The sequence below is a fragment of the Myzus persicae genome, unplaced genomic scaffold (genome assembly GCF_001856785.1).
Source record: "Myzus persicae strain clone G006 unplaced genomic scaffold, MPER_G0061.0, whole genome shotgun sequence".
In the NCBI taxonomy this organism is placed as follows: domain Eukaryota; kingdom Metazoa; phylum Arthropoda; class Insecta; order Hemiptera; family Aphididae; genus Myzus; species Myzus persicae.
In genome coordinates this window covers 62,732-80,784 of record NW_019104226.1, presented here as the reverse complement: position 1 = coordinate 80,784, position 18,053 = coordinate 62,732, and the positions used below count along the sequence as shown (strand labels likewise).

General features: G+C 33.9%; 2 protein-coding genes across 3 annotated transcripts in view; one reads left to right on the top strand and one right to left on the bottom strand.

Moving 5' to 3' along the window:
* Positions 1–18,053, bottom strand: part of LOC111040213 (NADPH oxidase 5) — an 84,715-nt gene that overhangs the window by 15,856 nt on the left and 50,806 nt on the right. For both annotated transcript variants that reach the window (XM_022324030.1, XM_022324031.1), the window contains one exon: positions 12,913–13,024. In XM_022324030.1, coding sequence (XP_022179722.1) covers positions 12,913–13,024 — 112 coding nt within the window. The remainder of the gene's footprint in view (positions 1–12,912; positions 13,025–18,053) is intronic.
* LOC111040214 lies at positions 5,023–6,882 on the top strand. The gene is made up of 2 exons (XM_022324032.1): positions 5,023–5,795; positions 6,014–6,882. Exons 1-2 carry the CDS (start codon positions 5,538–5,540, stop codon positions 6,365–6,367), a joined length of 612 nt encoding a protein of 203 aa, XP_022179724.1. The 5' UTR covers positions 5,023–5,537; the 3' UTR covers positions 6,368–6,882.

Here is an 18,053-nt window from a genome sequence, read left to right as displayed (position 1 = left end):
AAAATATATTTATGGGCATTTCATTTTTAAAGTATAAATTAAAATGTCATACCTAGGTATAGTATAGTTATACTTAAACAAACATGAAGACAATTTAATACTTTATTTATTAGACTTGAAGAGGAAAATATTTGGGGGGGAAAGTGGACTCTTACTATGTTTACAGTACTGTAAAAACATTATAGATGTCTGTAATTGCTGAGTTTATATAATGTTATATCGTTTTTTAACCTTAGAAACCACCTAAAAAGCATTTATTTTACATAGATTTAATATTAATAACAATTATTATTCATCAAAAAAGTATTGATTATTTACGGCCATCGAAAAATATTTTTTATTCAATAAATATTAAATTAATGATTTTTTAAATTATACAAGTAGGTACCTCCTACCCATAGGATCAGATAGAACAAATCAACATACATATCATTACCGAAAGTCACTGAAACCGGAAAAACGAATAAATTTAAAAATTTTGATTTGGTGGTAAACGTTTAACTGTAATGTTTATTGCCGTCACATATGTGAAAATGCTTGTCATTAAAAAACAAAGATACATTTTGGCGGGAAAGTGGTATAACCTGAAAAATCTATACTTGCAGCACATCATGCGAGAGTACCTACACTCTGCATACTTGATGCGAACCTAACTGTATTTTAAATAAACATTGCGTCCATCACTATTGTATTACACTATTACTTAATTCTTAAATGATGGACACATTGAACTTTACACTGGAGATTTTTTGGTTAGAACCAATATATTGGTATGTACTGTGCATATACCTCGAGTGCGCGTCATGATATCCTTTATAGTTTTGTGATATATTTGGGTTTGGTAAAGGTAACAACTCGTATATATTGTCGTAAGACGTCCGGCAAACCCGAACAAATCTATGTATAACAATATATATATATATATATATATAACCATAGGTGCGTAGCCGAAATATTGCAGTTTGACGCACTTAAATAGGGGCCTAGTGCCCTGGTCACACTATAAAACGTGACTATTTTCTCTTTCCAATCGAAAACCGCAAAAGTAGTTATAACTGCAGGAGCGGAGGTAGCTACGAATATAGAAATATCGTCGACAATTCGACATATCATAATGAAACCATGCCCGGACGATTTGAATATTATTATTATTATTACCTATTATTATTTGACCGACGACGCCGATTCAATAAAGATTTATAATAAGTCGATACGCGACTTTTACATATTATTATTATTATTATTATTGTGATACCTACCCGTGGGTACGATTCCCTGGGATGGGTGGACGCGCGCGTATATTAGTCTCGTCGTCGACGACTTAATTGATGAGTTCATGGGAGGTTTGTCGAAACACCATAATATATATTGTGTACGCGTATACGTAGGTACCTACCGCCCGACGACCAGCAGTGGGCTGGTGTATAATATGTATAATATATAGTAAATTACTGCAGCACAGGTACGCGGGAAATTAATGACGCGAACGTATTATTACTATTATAATATACCTACCTATGTATTGCATTATGTATGGTGTATAATATGGTGGAGATATTAATATTATTCTATGTATATAGGTAAAAGAGAAAACCGGAATATTAAATTATCGTCGTTTCGGAACCGACGAGCAACGAGGATATTATTATTATAATGCTCAACTCGACGACAAACCAAACACTGAATTGGTTCCCCCTCGGCCGAATTGGTTCCCTTTTTAAAAAAAGGAAGTCTTACAAAGGTGATCGGAATAATTTATTCCAGTTTTAGTTTAAGGTGATCCCATTACTGGTCGAGTTAGTATTATCGCTATTTAACTATGCACATGTGTCTTGCCAATTCTATAGGCCTAGGACTTTCAAATTAAAAAAGTAAAGTTTAGTCGTGGTTAAAAATGTGCGTTAGCGATCGTTCAAGTGGAAGCAAACCGGTCAAAAACAAAAATGGAATCTGCAACCCGCTGTAGCTGTAAAGTTCATAATCGTATGCCACACTATCTAATTTATGATTTGTACGAATTATACAAAAACATGATTTCATATATTGCAAAAGATCGTTTTAAAATTAATATATCTGAACTATTCGACCTGAACAAAAACCGGGACCAACGCAGCTCGTCTGAATAAAAAAAAATACCTTTTTTTTACACAGGAACCATATAATTATTCAACATGCGCCCGTCGCGTAGTAAGGGCTCGGGAACCAATTCGGTACCAGCCCGGCCTAACGGGGAACCGCGGCTGCAAGAGTACCTATATGTCATAAGAAACTTGAACGGTTTAGACAGTAAAATCAATCGACTGGTATACCTACCTCGGATACCTAGGTATAGGTAGGCGTAGATACGTTAGCCGGTAGGTCGGTATAATTGGTATATTATACCCGGCGTATGTATAGGTATTATTATATTAATATCACCATAGGTGCCTATAGTTCCTTTTACCCGCCCGGTGAAAACGCCGCGACAGAACGTCGTTTTGTGGCCAATATACTATAAATTAAATTCCTTAACGATGTGGCGTAAGACGCTCTCGCGGCACATTATGCGCGCATGGCATCAGTTCGTGAGTAATGTGTTCCGCAACACACACACGTAGGACGTCCGTAACGTGTCGGTTTTTTTTCTTCTTCCGTTTTAGCAGTTTATCCCGCTCGGTTCTATGACCGTCGTCGTCGTCGTCGTCGTTGTACCTACACTATTCGAATGAAAAATATACAAATAATTTTGTGCATTTAAATAAATAATAATATTTATATTTTCGACTGCAGTGCGGGAGATGATCTGCGGTATACTCGAATCGTGGGGAGGAAAACTGCAAAGATCTTCTTATTAACTAAAAAGTATTTATATATCGATTATCGTTCGTATATCCTTTCTAATTACGTGTATGATATGATATGCTACAATCAATTAGACGTTTAAAATATATTCAGGCACTCAATTTGTTCAACGCGTCTTATGCGCGCTCCCGCTAATGGCGGGTTCCCAAACGCAGCACTATAGGAATAAGAAATTAGAAATCGTCGACATTATTGTTTTAACATCCGCAAACACTGACATACGGTTTTGTCGTGTCGTTGAAATCGTATTTGCAGGTTTTCTGCTGCTACCTATACGACAAATTATTATTTTATCGATTGGTCGATTCTGTTTGAAAACAATAGGGAAGTTGACTGGTCGTTGTCAGATGTCACAGCATTATTCCGAGTCGAGCCATTGAGCATAGGAAATTATCCAATAAGGGCATTGAGTAGAATGGCGATCGTACAAAGAATAATTTAAAAAAAATCACTACTTGATTATTGTTTTTGTTTTCCATGTCCGCTCTCGTAGAAATGTAAAATAGATTGAAAATTCCATAATGCGTATTTTGTTACAGCCAAACTGTTGTTTTTAATATTAGGGGCTGACATTTTTATGGAAATTTCATATAACACTATATATATATATATATATATATATAGGTACGTCTGTATCGAAATAATGATAATACCTAATACCAGTAATACCTACTATCTTTGATTGAGTGGTATACTTAATTATTAATTATAATAATATTACATACCCACACGTCGTGCGAAATATCGCTCACTTTCGCGAGAGATTAATACGTGGTTTTCTTTTCCACACCCCACCCCCCAGGATAATCGTGGTGACGCCAACCGTGATGAAAATCCTCGACCCGTTCGTCCACAACGCGGTCGACGGCCGGTTCTTGAACGTACCGCCGCGGTCACTGAGACGAATACCGGGTATACTCCATTCGCGGATCGGTAACCTGCGGCGATTCCCGCTGCGGTTCGTCGTCAACAATCGGATGCCGACGGTGATCGCGGCGAGGGGCGGCACGTACATCGGCCAGGACGGCACGTTCGCCACGGTGCTGGCCGCCAAAATGAACGCCACGCCGGTTTACATTTCCGAGCCGTCGGCCAACGGTAAGATCCACTACGGGTACAGACGGACATCCGGCAGGGCGTACGGCACGTTTGCGGGCGTGATCGGCGGCCAGGCCGACGTCTCGGTCAACGGACACTTTCTGAAAGACTACAACTGCTACTTGGCCGAGCTCACCAGACACGTAAATGCGGCAACGATTATTGTTATTTAGTATGGTCACCGGGTGTGTAGGGCGATTCTGTGCACCGGGCGAAATCAACCCCACATTTATTTTTTTCGACCGCAGAATGTATAGTCAGTCAAAACCGTGATTTTTGAAATTTAACAAATACACTTTAAGACCACGTTTTCATGGCGTTTGTTGTACTAATCAGAGAGTGTAGTGTACTCTGACGATACAAACTTCTGTTTTCCGAATGACGACACCAGTGAAAAGGGGGTTCTCGTTTGAAAAATAGAAGTTTGTATTTTCTGCACCTCGCACTCATCGTACAAACCATCTTAAAAATTATAAAACATGATATTTCAGTGTATTTAAATATTCCAAAACATCAGATTTTGATTAACTGCATTATTGAAGAAAAAAGGGGGTGATCATGCTCGGTGAATCACCCTGTGTACTCTGTGTACCTCCCACCTAATATTAGGTTTTTACATAAAAAAAAAAAAAACAATTAACTAAGAAGTGATAAAAATAATATCGTAGGTCAATAGGTCGCCTGACCCAAGAAAATTATACATATATATACGTGGTTTCTCGCATGTGTATTATATTTACTACTGCAAACAGTGCTCGAGGGCGTCGTGTAGAAATCAATGTGAAACAGAAATCATAATTTATGACTCGCTAAAATGTCTAAAAACAAGTTAATCTTTTTTTTCGAATTTCATACATAACGAGTACGAATGCTACAGTATAGTATACATAATATTATCATATAGCAATGTTTTCAATGGTTTCCCGTTGGAATAATAATATGAAAACATTGACACGTACAGAGTAAAAACCGCATAATAATATTATAATTTACTGCCACCGGTTGGATTTAATAATAACAATACTAAGTTGATAGCGTGTATATTATACTGCAGTGCCTATATATTGTATACCTACACTTACAGACACGATATATTATTATGAAACTGTTTTATAGCGAATATAATATAATTACCATGCATGTTCTCGGTAAACGAATTGTGTTTTTCTGTATTATATGCACTTGTGCGAGTATGTGTGATATATATATACATATTATTGTAGCTGCATTTGCTCGTATATAACGAACGAAATATGTAATATCGTTTATTTTTTGCATATGTGCGTAAATACGTATATATATTATAATAATGTATAATCAATAGTAATACGCATTGCGTGCGGTTCGAACACACATAGACAACTACTATATAGGTACACTATATTGCCCATATTCGTAACAGCTATTATAATATATATAATATTATCATGTGTCCCGTATTGTTGTGACTTTCTAATAGTAATAGGTACACAATATTATATTATTATGTATATGTTCGCTGGCTTTTCGACGACCGCCGCGCCGTTGGAACCGCGATTCTACAGATCACGAGCGACAAGGTGTGTTTGCTCACGCCAAAAGCCGGAGTCATCCCGCCGATGATGACCGTGTTGATGAGTTTCCAGAGAGAAGTCTGGATGATGACGGCAATCACTTGCGTACTGGTCACCGTCATATACTTCGCGGCCGCGGAGTTGGACACGCACAGGCCCGGACTCAGGGGGTCCGACTTGGGGCTGGAAATCTACAGAATGTTCATCGGCTCACCGACCAACCGGATTTTCGCTCTGTCCTGTCGCAGGATATTGACTTCGTTTTGTCTGTTTTTTACACTTGTCATTTTGAACGCTTTCCAGGTAACTACTGTAAATACTGTACCGACTATACGATTAGGTACCATTTTGCTTGCATGCTTACAATATATTATTTTATATTAGACAGCATGTCCGAATAAAAATGTTTTCATACTCTCGCACGTCGCCCACTAAAATACTTCATAATGACTCATGTCCTTGATACTTCATAACGAGATGAATGGTCATAGTATATTAATTGTTGGCGAACGTTATTATAGGGATCACTGGTGACGTTCTTGAGCACTCCGATGCACTATCCCGATGTCAATACGTTTACTGACCTGAAACAGTCGGATTTGCCAATTCGAACGTCCAGCATCAGCTTCAAGGAAATATTAACCGGAGATCCAAACTTGAAGTCTCTAGCCTACCGAGTCGAGAAGTGGGAAAAAGAAGTAGACATTCATAATTCTGACGGCCAGTTCGCTGGATTTGAGCGCGTTAACGTCTTTAATTTGGGGCATTTCAAAGACGTCCTGTTCATCGCCAACAGGAACAACACTCGCGTTCTACATACAATGAACGAGTGTCTGATATCGTACTTTATATCATACGTAGTTCATAGGTTGTGATAAAGATAAATACTTTTATAGAAACCACATTTTTTCCATGAAACTTTACAAAATATGTAAGTAATGTTCACTTGCTTTTTTAATTTTTTAATTTTTAGGAATTCGCCGTATAAAAGAAGAATAAATATCTTGCTGTCGTGGATCGATCAGGCTGGACTGGTACTCAAGTGGAACGGTGACGTTTCCAAGTACATATTTAATAAATACAAGCCAATCAATCCAAAAGATTACGATACTTCGAAAGTTTTTTCTGTCAGAGATCTCGAAATAGCATTCATTGTTTTATCATTCGGAATTATCTTGAGCATCACTGTATTTATCATTGAAATGATGATGATGATGATGTACAAAGCACCAAAAATGCGCACACCACACCCTCCTCATTTTCCATTCTTGCATTAATACACTGCCATTAATCAACGTAATATATTATAAACTAATACTTTCTACTTTAATACATAATATTCAGTATTTTTTATTTTGTTTTAAATACTTTATCGCTATAAAAACTACAGTTTTTAGAGACACTGTTTAATAGTAAAAATGTTTAAATGCACAGATTAAAATGTGTATTTGAATAGTGTGTTGATTTTTTTTTTAGAACATGTAACTAATTTGAATAGTTTCGTGAATAAATTAATTATTAATTTAAAAATGTTAAAAAAAAATTATATTAATGTATGCGTGTTAAGCATATTATGTTTATACTATAAATTTATCTCACAAAATCTAGTAAAAGTAACGTTATTTTGTAAACTAAAAAAGTAGCTAAAAATTAATTTTCCATAAGTGTTTAATTATGTCTAAAACAAAACGGCAAGAATGATTCAATACTGAACAAAAAATAGAAAATAAACTAATTTTACGAATAAATTTAAACAATTACTGTACAAATATTGCCTTTCATTTTTCATATAATCTGCTGGGCATATTTTTAATTGGTCAAGAAATATTGCCTGCAGCTTTCAAATAGTAGTTTGGTAAGAAATCAAGTGTTTAACGTGAATGGGTGCAAACAAAAATCTAAAAATAATTGCTTTTGTAGGTTATATGAATGATGAAACATACTTATTTACATTATGATGTGATTCGTTAGTCTTGTGATATTACATAATTGTCCCATTATTAAGTATAAATACATAAAAATAGCTTCAAGTTTAAATCTTGAGGGTCGTTTAGCAAATAATATGTTTGAAGTTAGTACCGTCCGTCAGTACGGCGGTCAAAACAATGTTAAAAAATATGTTTAATAACATAATATCATAATATTATGCTCGTTTATATATATTTTATTGATTTCATAACCAAAACAGTAAACTCAATACCATTCCCATTGATCAAATTCCAATTTCCTATTAAAACAGTAAGGTTTTTATTTATTTTTTTAAGGCTGTCGCACCAACATAAGAATAATGTTTGAGTACGATTATTTTATTATTGAAAAAACAAACCATTAGCGACGCTTACTTTATCAAAAATAATTTTTGAAAAATAAATCATTAAAACAAGAATTGCACCAACGCATAACTCAATGGTCATAATTAGTTACACTTGTTATTTATTTATACGCGTAGGTACATATACCTATACTTACATGCGTTTCATTAACTGATTTTTGTTTTTTGAAGTACAATTTTACATAGCTTTCTTAATTTATTATTCACTGCGTCCTCTCCGTCTTAGCGTGGTTATAACTTTCATCGAACAATAATCAATATTTCCTGTATAAACAGTGCGTTTTACAAAATATGTTTACTTTAATTCTGTAGATAGGAGTGGGGAACACTGCCTACATCACATTATTATTTGCATTATTATATTAGCTATATAAGGCGCAAATTTATCCGTCGAATATAATAATATAATATTACTTTGGTGTTTTGTTACTCTCCAATTTCGTCCCATTAAAAGCCCCCGAGTAAAACGCCTTTCTACGATAAACACTACAATAATACACATACTATAATATTATTATGTGTACCTTATATTAAATCGGGTCCCGTGCCGTAATCCATTATTTTCATTTCGACTCGCGTTTACAAGCGGCGTGGCACAGGTCGCAAACGCGGTCGTCTATACGGATCATAAATAATCAAACTCGTTGGATTGTCGCGGCGAACATATATTATTATTATAGGTACCCGTACTATATAGATACTCACCACACGCATAATAGTGTGTGTGTCTACCTTTATTCGCATTACATACAAGTGTGTGTGTGTGTGTGTGTGTGTGTGAAGAAAAAATCTTAACTCGTGGTAGTTACGTCTTTATCTTTGCCGGTCGATCGTTGCAATAAATTTCCGTGCCGGGCGCGAGCAGCACGCGACGCAGTTTCTCAAAAGCGCACAAGCGTTTTCACGCGCGTCGCGATAGTAATAATAATAATAATTATTATTATTATTATATAGTAAACCTATACAGTACTTACACACGACCGTGCCTTATCAACTAACTGTGCGCAGAAATCCGTGAGCTGCGCCCAGTACTGCAGATTGAGCGAATATAATATAGAAAGCATATTTTGATGTTGCGTATTATCGTCATCACAGCAATATTATACAGAGTGTCCCCAAAAACAGCTTGCATGCTCTATAACTCGGTCACTTTTATTACTCAGTACCCCATCCCCATACATAGGTATTTTTTTTTTTAAATTTAATATACTTAAACGTGTCAGCATGTCTACGTCCATACTGCGGCGTTGTGTTATAGCAGTAGTGCTGAGTCGTAATTGGTTAGATATATATATATATATAGACAGTTTTAAATAATACATATTTTTTTGAATTCTGAATGAAACGAAACTACTGGATCATAAATGTTGCTATAACTTTTTTAACTCTTGTAGTCAATGCGTTCACGAAAATTTCACCTTTTCTGCGTATCCTGCTCGTATTTACGCGACCGTGCCTTATCAACAAATTTTGCGCTGCGCGAAAATCCTGCTGCACCCAGTGCAAATCGAGCGCGTATAGTAAAAGCGAATGGAATTTGATATTATTTTCATCATCGCAATAAAATAGTATTATTCCGTGTGTCCAAAAATCAGGGTACACTCAGTTAGGTGCGGGACATTAGACTAAACTTTTGGATCATATGAATATTTAAATTCACACGACTTACAATTTTTGAACTCTTGAATTTTGAACGACAACCTCGATTTTTCTGTCCGGTTTCGGGGACACGCGATTTGAATAAACCGTTACTGCTGCAGCTGCAGTTATTGAGATCGTATTGGTATTTCATTTCGCAAAAACTGTTATTATAACACAATTTATTTTTATTATTTTTTACGTTTATGTATAAAATTAATCCGTAATTTTTTTTTCCATAACGTCACAATTTGAATAATCTGATGTAAATATGCAGGCATGGTTTTTTAATGCGGTCTTAATGTTACACATATTATGATATACGAGTTCAAATTGACCGATTATATTTCTTATAATATATGTAGGTACCTAGGTTGTTCAACTTATTCAACAAAGTAACGATCGGAGAAAAATATTAAGTAGTTAAACACCTGCAACGTCCGATATTAAACATAATTATCATCCATGATGTGACTTAATCTCGTAAATTATAATACAGCGAACGTAAAAATATATAGAACTAGGTAATTTTTTTTACACGGTTTTTATTTTTTATCGACAAGTCGTGGTGAAATTGGTCCCATGTGATGGAGAGGGAATAGGGAGGAGAAGGCAATCATTATATTAAATACACATCAATTATAGCGACACGAAATGCATTATATGCGAATTGTATGATAATGATTTACATAAAACGATGATTTATTTTAATTAAAAATGTGCGTAAACTGTATTTTAGTTATATTTTCATAAAAAATAATTTTATATCTTTAAAATATAAACATTTCGAACGTATAATATACTCGGTGCATAATTTTTGAATAAATAAAAGACTTGTCCGCCAGTGTCTTATAACAAGGGTTGGTTGTTCGTTGGTTTAATCATTCAAATAATTGACGAGTTATCATTAAATAACCGCGTTTTGTTCAGCAACTATGTGTTTGGTATATGTAAAGAAAATCAATCGAGTAGGTATAATAAATTATGGCAAAACGACGGTTAAAAAAAAGCAATTTGCACTTAACACGAAATATGATTAAAAAAATCTACAACATTAAAAATAATCATTTCGCCTCCAGAATATTGATAGACGTTCGTATAAATAAGAACGACTCAGATTGCGAACTTATCGTGTTTGACGTTTTACTCCGATAACTGTTAAGTGTAATATTTATGACAATATTAATATTATCTAAGAAACACGTTAGCGATTAATGATTTAGTCTGATCGATTTGCACTGCAGGTACCAATGGCTCTCTCTGTCGTGCCTATACCTATACGATCTTAATGGGTAGGTATTTAAAATTTATTATGATCGTATCGCATAAAATTCATAATACAATTATTTTGTTTTAGATTATTATTTTTTATTTATTTATTTTTTTGTTTCGTTAACTCGTTTAAACCTTGACGTAACACACTACACAAAACACATAGGTACTATTATTTGACCCAATTGTTTTTTTATTTTAATTTTTAATTACTCGTAATAATAATAATAATAATAATAATAATAATATTCATGATTAAACGCACGCGGCGGCGGCATAATATACGTATGTGTATGGTTGCACGCCCCGCCGCACTGCTGCAGTAGTCGAGCGCGCATAACTTATTTGTAAGACCGAACATGTCCTGCAGAATGGGTGGGCCCTAATAACGAGAATAATAAAAAATATAAAAAAACCCATCGGCCGTATAGCACACAGCCGGACAACCACGATACGATCGTGTACGACAATGTCGTTTTTCGTGCTCGACACCGCCGTTCTGACACACGACAATTATATATTGGCATGTGTCTGCAGTCACGGTCACTATCAATTTTTCTTATCGAACAATATCTTACAAACATATTATATGGGTAGGTACATAGCATAATACATATATATATATTACTCATATAGGTACAGTGTTGTACACGGTGAGCCGGTATAATACTGTAAGTATCTATTTATATACGTATATATATATATATATATATGTATTATGTGTACATAATATAATACATAAATAACCTATCAATATCAATCATAACAATAATAATATTTAAACACAAAAACAAAAAAACACTTTTACTTTTTAGTAATAACATTACGTAGTAGGTACACACGTATATTATAATGTATGCGCGTTGTTAAATAATTAAAATTTATGATTTATGCGCGTTTAACAAATATTATATTATTACAGTGTAGCGGATAGAGGCGGACCCGAAATATTTTTTTTTTTTTTTTTTTTTCCCCCGGGGGGCCCCCCCCCCCCCCCCATACGACCATATTACCTCAAACAATTTAATATGCATAGTGCATACTCCGGAAAATGCACATTATACGGCGGGGTTCGACGGATAAGATGATTTTATTCACGTCTTTTTTCCAGCATCTAGGGTGGTTTTTATCCAAACACATGTATGCCGCAACCACGGGTATCTATATAGTACGTAACCACTAGATAACCGTGATCATAACATATTATTATAATAATATTATTCGATCCTATACGTCGTTGCATATGATTATGGATAACAAGCTATGAGTGATATACTAGGTAGATACCTACGTTTATATTGTATAATATACTGTTGCATGATTATTTTTTTTAGTTCTAAGAAGGGTACGTATATAATATATAAGACCCCAACACGTCTCCCTCTCTCTTCACTTACGACCTAAACGTTATTGGATATTGTGTATTACTCGATAATGTGAAGTAAAAGTATATTCATTTTCATATTTAACCTATAAAACATTGAATTAATTAATTTCATTATTAGCCGGAGTGTAAGATTTTTTTAATACAATCATTATGCAATATATTTTTTATTATTATTTGCTGTACGCTGTTTTTTGCGCAGTTTAATATGTTACCTTAAAATATTAAATGAACGACAGCCAGTGTATGAAGGATAGTCACAGTTGCTGTTATAACATATTAATATTTAATATTTTAAAGTAACCAGAGATTCGGTGAAAGCTCGTTTTGTGATCAACAATACAATATAATATAATAACATGCACAATACATAATTATTAGGTACGATGATGTATAATGCATATTTTAAGATAAAATTGTCTTAAACTTTATATGAATGTAGTTAATAGTTATATTATATATATTATAGTATGAGACTTATATTACGTGATATCTAAAATTCTAGACGATTAAATGATAAAACTATTAAATAAAAACTATATTTAATTAAATTACGTGTTTTCTTTTACCCTCGTAAAACTGTTTATACGTAAAGTTATTAATTGTGATCTGATTTTTAAGTTTGGAAAAATAATTAGGTACCGCACATTTTTTTTTTAAAAATGACACAAATACGCATTTAATTACTTGTTGAAACTTGTATTGTCACATAGTAATTTAAAGACCAAAAAAAAAAAACAGTATGTCAACCTTATTAATTGCTTTGTTATTGTATGTAATTGCATTGTACTTACGCCTTTCGCTTGAAATATCTGATAAAATTTTTGTAGGCTTATAGCTTGATCACCGCAGAGCACGTAAGCCACACTTTCTAACTGTTCTGCTAAATCTCCTTGTTTTTCTTCTCTGTTGAAAATATTACAAATTTAGATAAAATAATTCAGTGAACATGTTAATAATGGTATAGTCGTATGCAATATAATTTAGCTTATATATTATTATAAAATTAGGGAGAATTGTATTCAGGAGCCATTATGTACAATGTAAAAACGTCCTATTATAGTTTTCATGGATTTTTGTCCTTATAGAGTATAGATACCTAAAGCAAGATCCTACTGACCGAAAATTGTTCAAAGTTGTACATACCATAAAATGCTCTAAATCGAAAACCCATCCACGACTCAGTAAATAAAGTTGGTGTAGATATTGTTATGTTATTATTACAATACATTATATTGTATTTATGATATATTTTACTGGCTATAGGTATCCTACCTAAACAAATGTATACTTAGAATTTAGATGGAGGCAAGACAAACTGAAGAGTGGTGTACAAATATGATATAATATCATAATCATAAGAACATCATCGTTTTATCAATGGCCAAAAATCAGTTTGTTTGAAACAATACGTTTTTTAAATTTATTATAAAATTTGAGTCCATTAATTTCGCAGTGCACCAATAATAATAATTGCTCTACCATCATTTTATCGGAGGTTGTAATATAATATTTCAAATGTCTAAGAGCCAGCACGAGTGTAATTCATCTGTCACCGAATTATATCATAAGACTAAATTGCTCGTACCCATTATAAATTGCAATATACTATTTTTGTACCTATAGGTATACCTAAACTGCGATGTTGCAAAGCACATAACGAGCCACAACTATATAATACGACGATAAATCATACGAAACCCACTGCTGCAGGAATAACGCTGATGCAGATTTAACTCCGCACGTTTGTTTTTTTACGATGGCGATTTCTATCGTTTTCGTAGCCGAGATTTCGGAATTATTATTATAATACGATGCCCGGTCGAGTTGCGCAATATACTCCTCAAAATCGGCATAATAATAATAATAATTGTCGTCGTCGTACATATAATATTATTATTATTATTATTATTATAAACGCGAGCATGCATGCGTGTTTGTGGGAAACGCGGAGGACCGGCCGTTTCTCAATAAGGAGCGCCGGCGTGACCGCTGCAGCGTATTTATACCTACAACAGCCGATTGCCACACACCGATGGAAGTTAACTCTCCGTGTGCACACACCACACGGCACACACACACACACCACACACACACACACACACACACACACACACACACACACCCCACACACACACACACACACACACACACACACACACACACCACACACACACACCACACACACACACCACACACACACACCACACACACGCGCGCGCGCGGTCCCGGGAGTTGGAGAGCCGCGCGAGTTTCCGACCCGACCAGATCAGGAGCGGGATAAGGCGTGCTCTCGTATTTTTTTTTTATAATTTTTTATCTTTTTTATTTTCTCCTTAATCCTAAAACAAAAGAAACCTGTTCTGACATGAGCACCGCCGTGTGCCGCAAGTCCGAGGTGTCATATTATTATTGTTGTTTACGGACTATCTCGTGTTAATGATACGTGCAGCGGGCCGCACGGCCGATGAGGAGAATATAGTGTTGTCCGGCACGCCATTTAAAAGTATAGGCATTAGGCATATTATTAAAATAAATCTCGAGGATACAACAAACCGGTAAAATTTAGGTGTTTATTATAATGCACTATACGGATCTCGACGCGAATCTGTGTCAATTATTGTAACCGTTTTAGACTGTATACAGGCACATAAACACATAATACTGCAGGTATATGTATTATATTATTATATATTAAACGCACTGATACGCAATACGCATGATGTATTAAACTAGCGGTCCACGAAGTTGTACAAATGCTAACGGTTAGTACCTAAATATTAGTATGATCATCAAGTTGTAAAATATTATATACTTATATTGGCGGATACAATTTATTTTGAGAATTTACAGATTTTTAAAATATTCTTACTATATCAAATAATATAATAAGTATATGCTGTTTACGTGTAGCGTTATCGTGCCTGGATATTATATTATTATTGCTTATTTTGCGTATCGAATTCTCTGACGCACTCTGCAACAGTTGCGGCTATGCGTATTATACATACACTGCCGTCGGGACCGTAGGAGATGATTTATAAGGTTTTTATTAATGATGGTTACAACGAGTTCTCGCGCTTCGGATAAATTCGTAAGATCAAATCCTATAATATATAATATGAGTTTTATTTTTTATTTTTTCGCTTTCTACTCAACGCACCTTTTGCCGGAGTCCGGCTACTGAATATATCAACTGCCGATTAATGGGCACATTGCGGAAACCGCTGGACAGCGATCAATATAAACCGCCAACCGGTTCGACCCACGTCACCACAGCCAGCCGTATTGGAAACCATCGTGATAACGACTAATTAGAGCGAATAATAATTAAAAGATAAACACATTCATAATAAAATATTATAATATGGTTTGAGATTATACGCGTGTACATTTGTCCAACCGACCACCGCCTGCTCGTTCACGCGTAGGTTTATATATTGTAAGCACTGCTGTTAAATTACTTGTGCACTTGTGCAGCAGTCTCGGAAATATCGTATTATTTTATAGTCGACGCACGTAATTTGAAACTTCACAAAGTCGTCGGTTCGACACAATAGGTACTATATCGTAAAATATATACTATATACTATTAAAAAAATATATAATAAAATAAAACGTTTAAATCTCTATATTAGGCAATTGCAATGGAGACTTTAATGCCCGGAACAGAAACAAAAAAGACAATTTTAATTTTTCACCCGAAACGGTTATTATTTTGTAATTTCGTACTAAATCATATTTCATTTTTAAGTCGAATCAAATAATACTATGTACGAGTGTATATGTATAGTAATTTGTGTTTTTAAATCACGTCCTGCATACAAACTCATACACACATAATTATGTCTTGGTACCTATAATGTGTATTATTATTGAAAAAAAAACTGGTGAGTGTGTTTTTGAATTTTGGTATATAACATAGAAATGAAATTGAATAGGCCTAACTTAAAGGTACCGCTCTTCAATTAACTTTTACATTATATAGAAAACAGTATAGGTATCTACATACAATATTAATTATTATTATAGGTGGATCTTCATTCATTTTTTATTAAATGAAAAACCTATAATATCTGTATAACGACTTTTAGGTACCTACTGTTGAGATTAACTCAATAAGTATTGTACAATAAAACGAAACTTCCTTAAATAATGCAACACGATTACTATATACCTATGTCCTAATAAGAATTACATCATTATATAGTATATAACGATGGTATCCAATAAACATATACGTTATACTCGGTTAACGCTAATGACTTGAAATAATATTTATTCGGTCGAGTGTTAAGACGAATGAGTATATGAAATGGTTTTACAGCTGTTTTTTTATAAAAAAAAAAAGTTATGTACTCCGCACTGCAAAAAAATTAATAAATAAAACCACCTGCTAATAGCATTGGTTCGCGACATGATTATCGGAGAATTTGATCTTGAAAACAGCTTGTGGTACACATGATAAATGCCGTGGGAAACATAGCACAGTAGTCTTAGTCTTGGACACAAATCAAAGTAGTTTGATTAGTATGATTAGTTGTAAAGCATATGTTAACAACGGTCCGGTTACATGCAGCTTTCCTAAAATAAGTACACTGCAGCGTTTGATATTGTCGCATTATTATTATTGTAACCAATTTATTTTCACCGGTGAATGATAAAAGTAAAAGAAAGTATATACGTTTATACGCTTATATATCTAATTAATTTATATGTATTTTTATTCTTACAGATATAGTTCGATATTCGTGTGAATAATGACGATTTCCTTGTTTAAATTATTAAAGAGAAAACTAAGAGTATATTCTTGATTGTAGTTAATGTACGAAAATAAAATATTATAGAAAGCACTGCAAAATGTGTATGGGTGTATTGTAAATTTTTTTGGCAATTGGACAACCGCTGTGTATACAATAATTTAATTAATCACAAAACTAGATTCAATTTGGTTGCATTTAAATGGTATATACAATATATGTACATATTATATAATAATATATACAATATAGTGTCAATGACTCTTTATATAATAATTGTCAATTCAGAGTAAAATCATTATATCAGCGTTGACTGTTGTAGTTGAAGATCTAGAAATAACAGTAGGTATACATAATTTCTACCTGTTGATTCTCATTAAATGCTTAGATGTTTTTACATCGACTATGAATCAGACAATATTGTTTTTTCTTTGCTCCAACAATTAATTACTATGCAAATATCGTTGACTCGTGTTGTCTGCTCTTGGTGCAAAATACATTTATTTGAACGGGAACTGGCATCGAGCCTAGCGTGTACGGTGTAAACTGAACAGTGAAAGAAATTTTTACCGATAAAACGCAAAAAGAAATATCTACGACCACGCAACTCCATCAGACTCAGTTACATCTGTTTTAATTAACTGCAGGTTCCGCATAATTGTGAAATGTACATGCAGGTATAAACGATTCACATTCCTAATTACTTTAATTGGATTTAAAATTTACATTTCCTCCGGTACCTACATTACGACTTACGAGAAGGCTACTTATGCGTGATTAGAGCAATGATAATAATATGCACTATATTACTGGCACGGGGCTTATAAGTAACATACCATCTGTGGTACGCTGTACGATTATTTATGTACCAGGTATACTATACCTACCTAAATAATGTACAGTAAACAATTTGTTTTATGTCATTATTTGTCATATTTTCGAAATAAAAAATAAAACCTACCTACTCTTCCTTTAGTGGATACCTGCACACAATAAACTTTAATGTTTTATATGTGCTAAAAATGTATTTAATTAAAATATTTTTTTTCAGAAATGTCTAATTTCTAATTTTTAACTGTCAGTTAAATGTTTAATTTTGATAACATTTATTATTTTGGTTCTAGAAATTTATTAGGTAATGTATTTAGTTTATGTTCCAAACCTTATCTTAATTT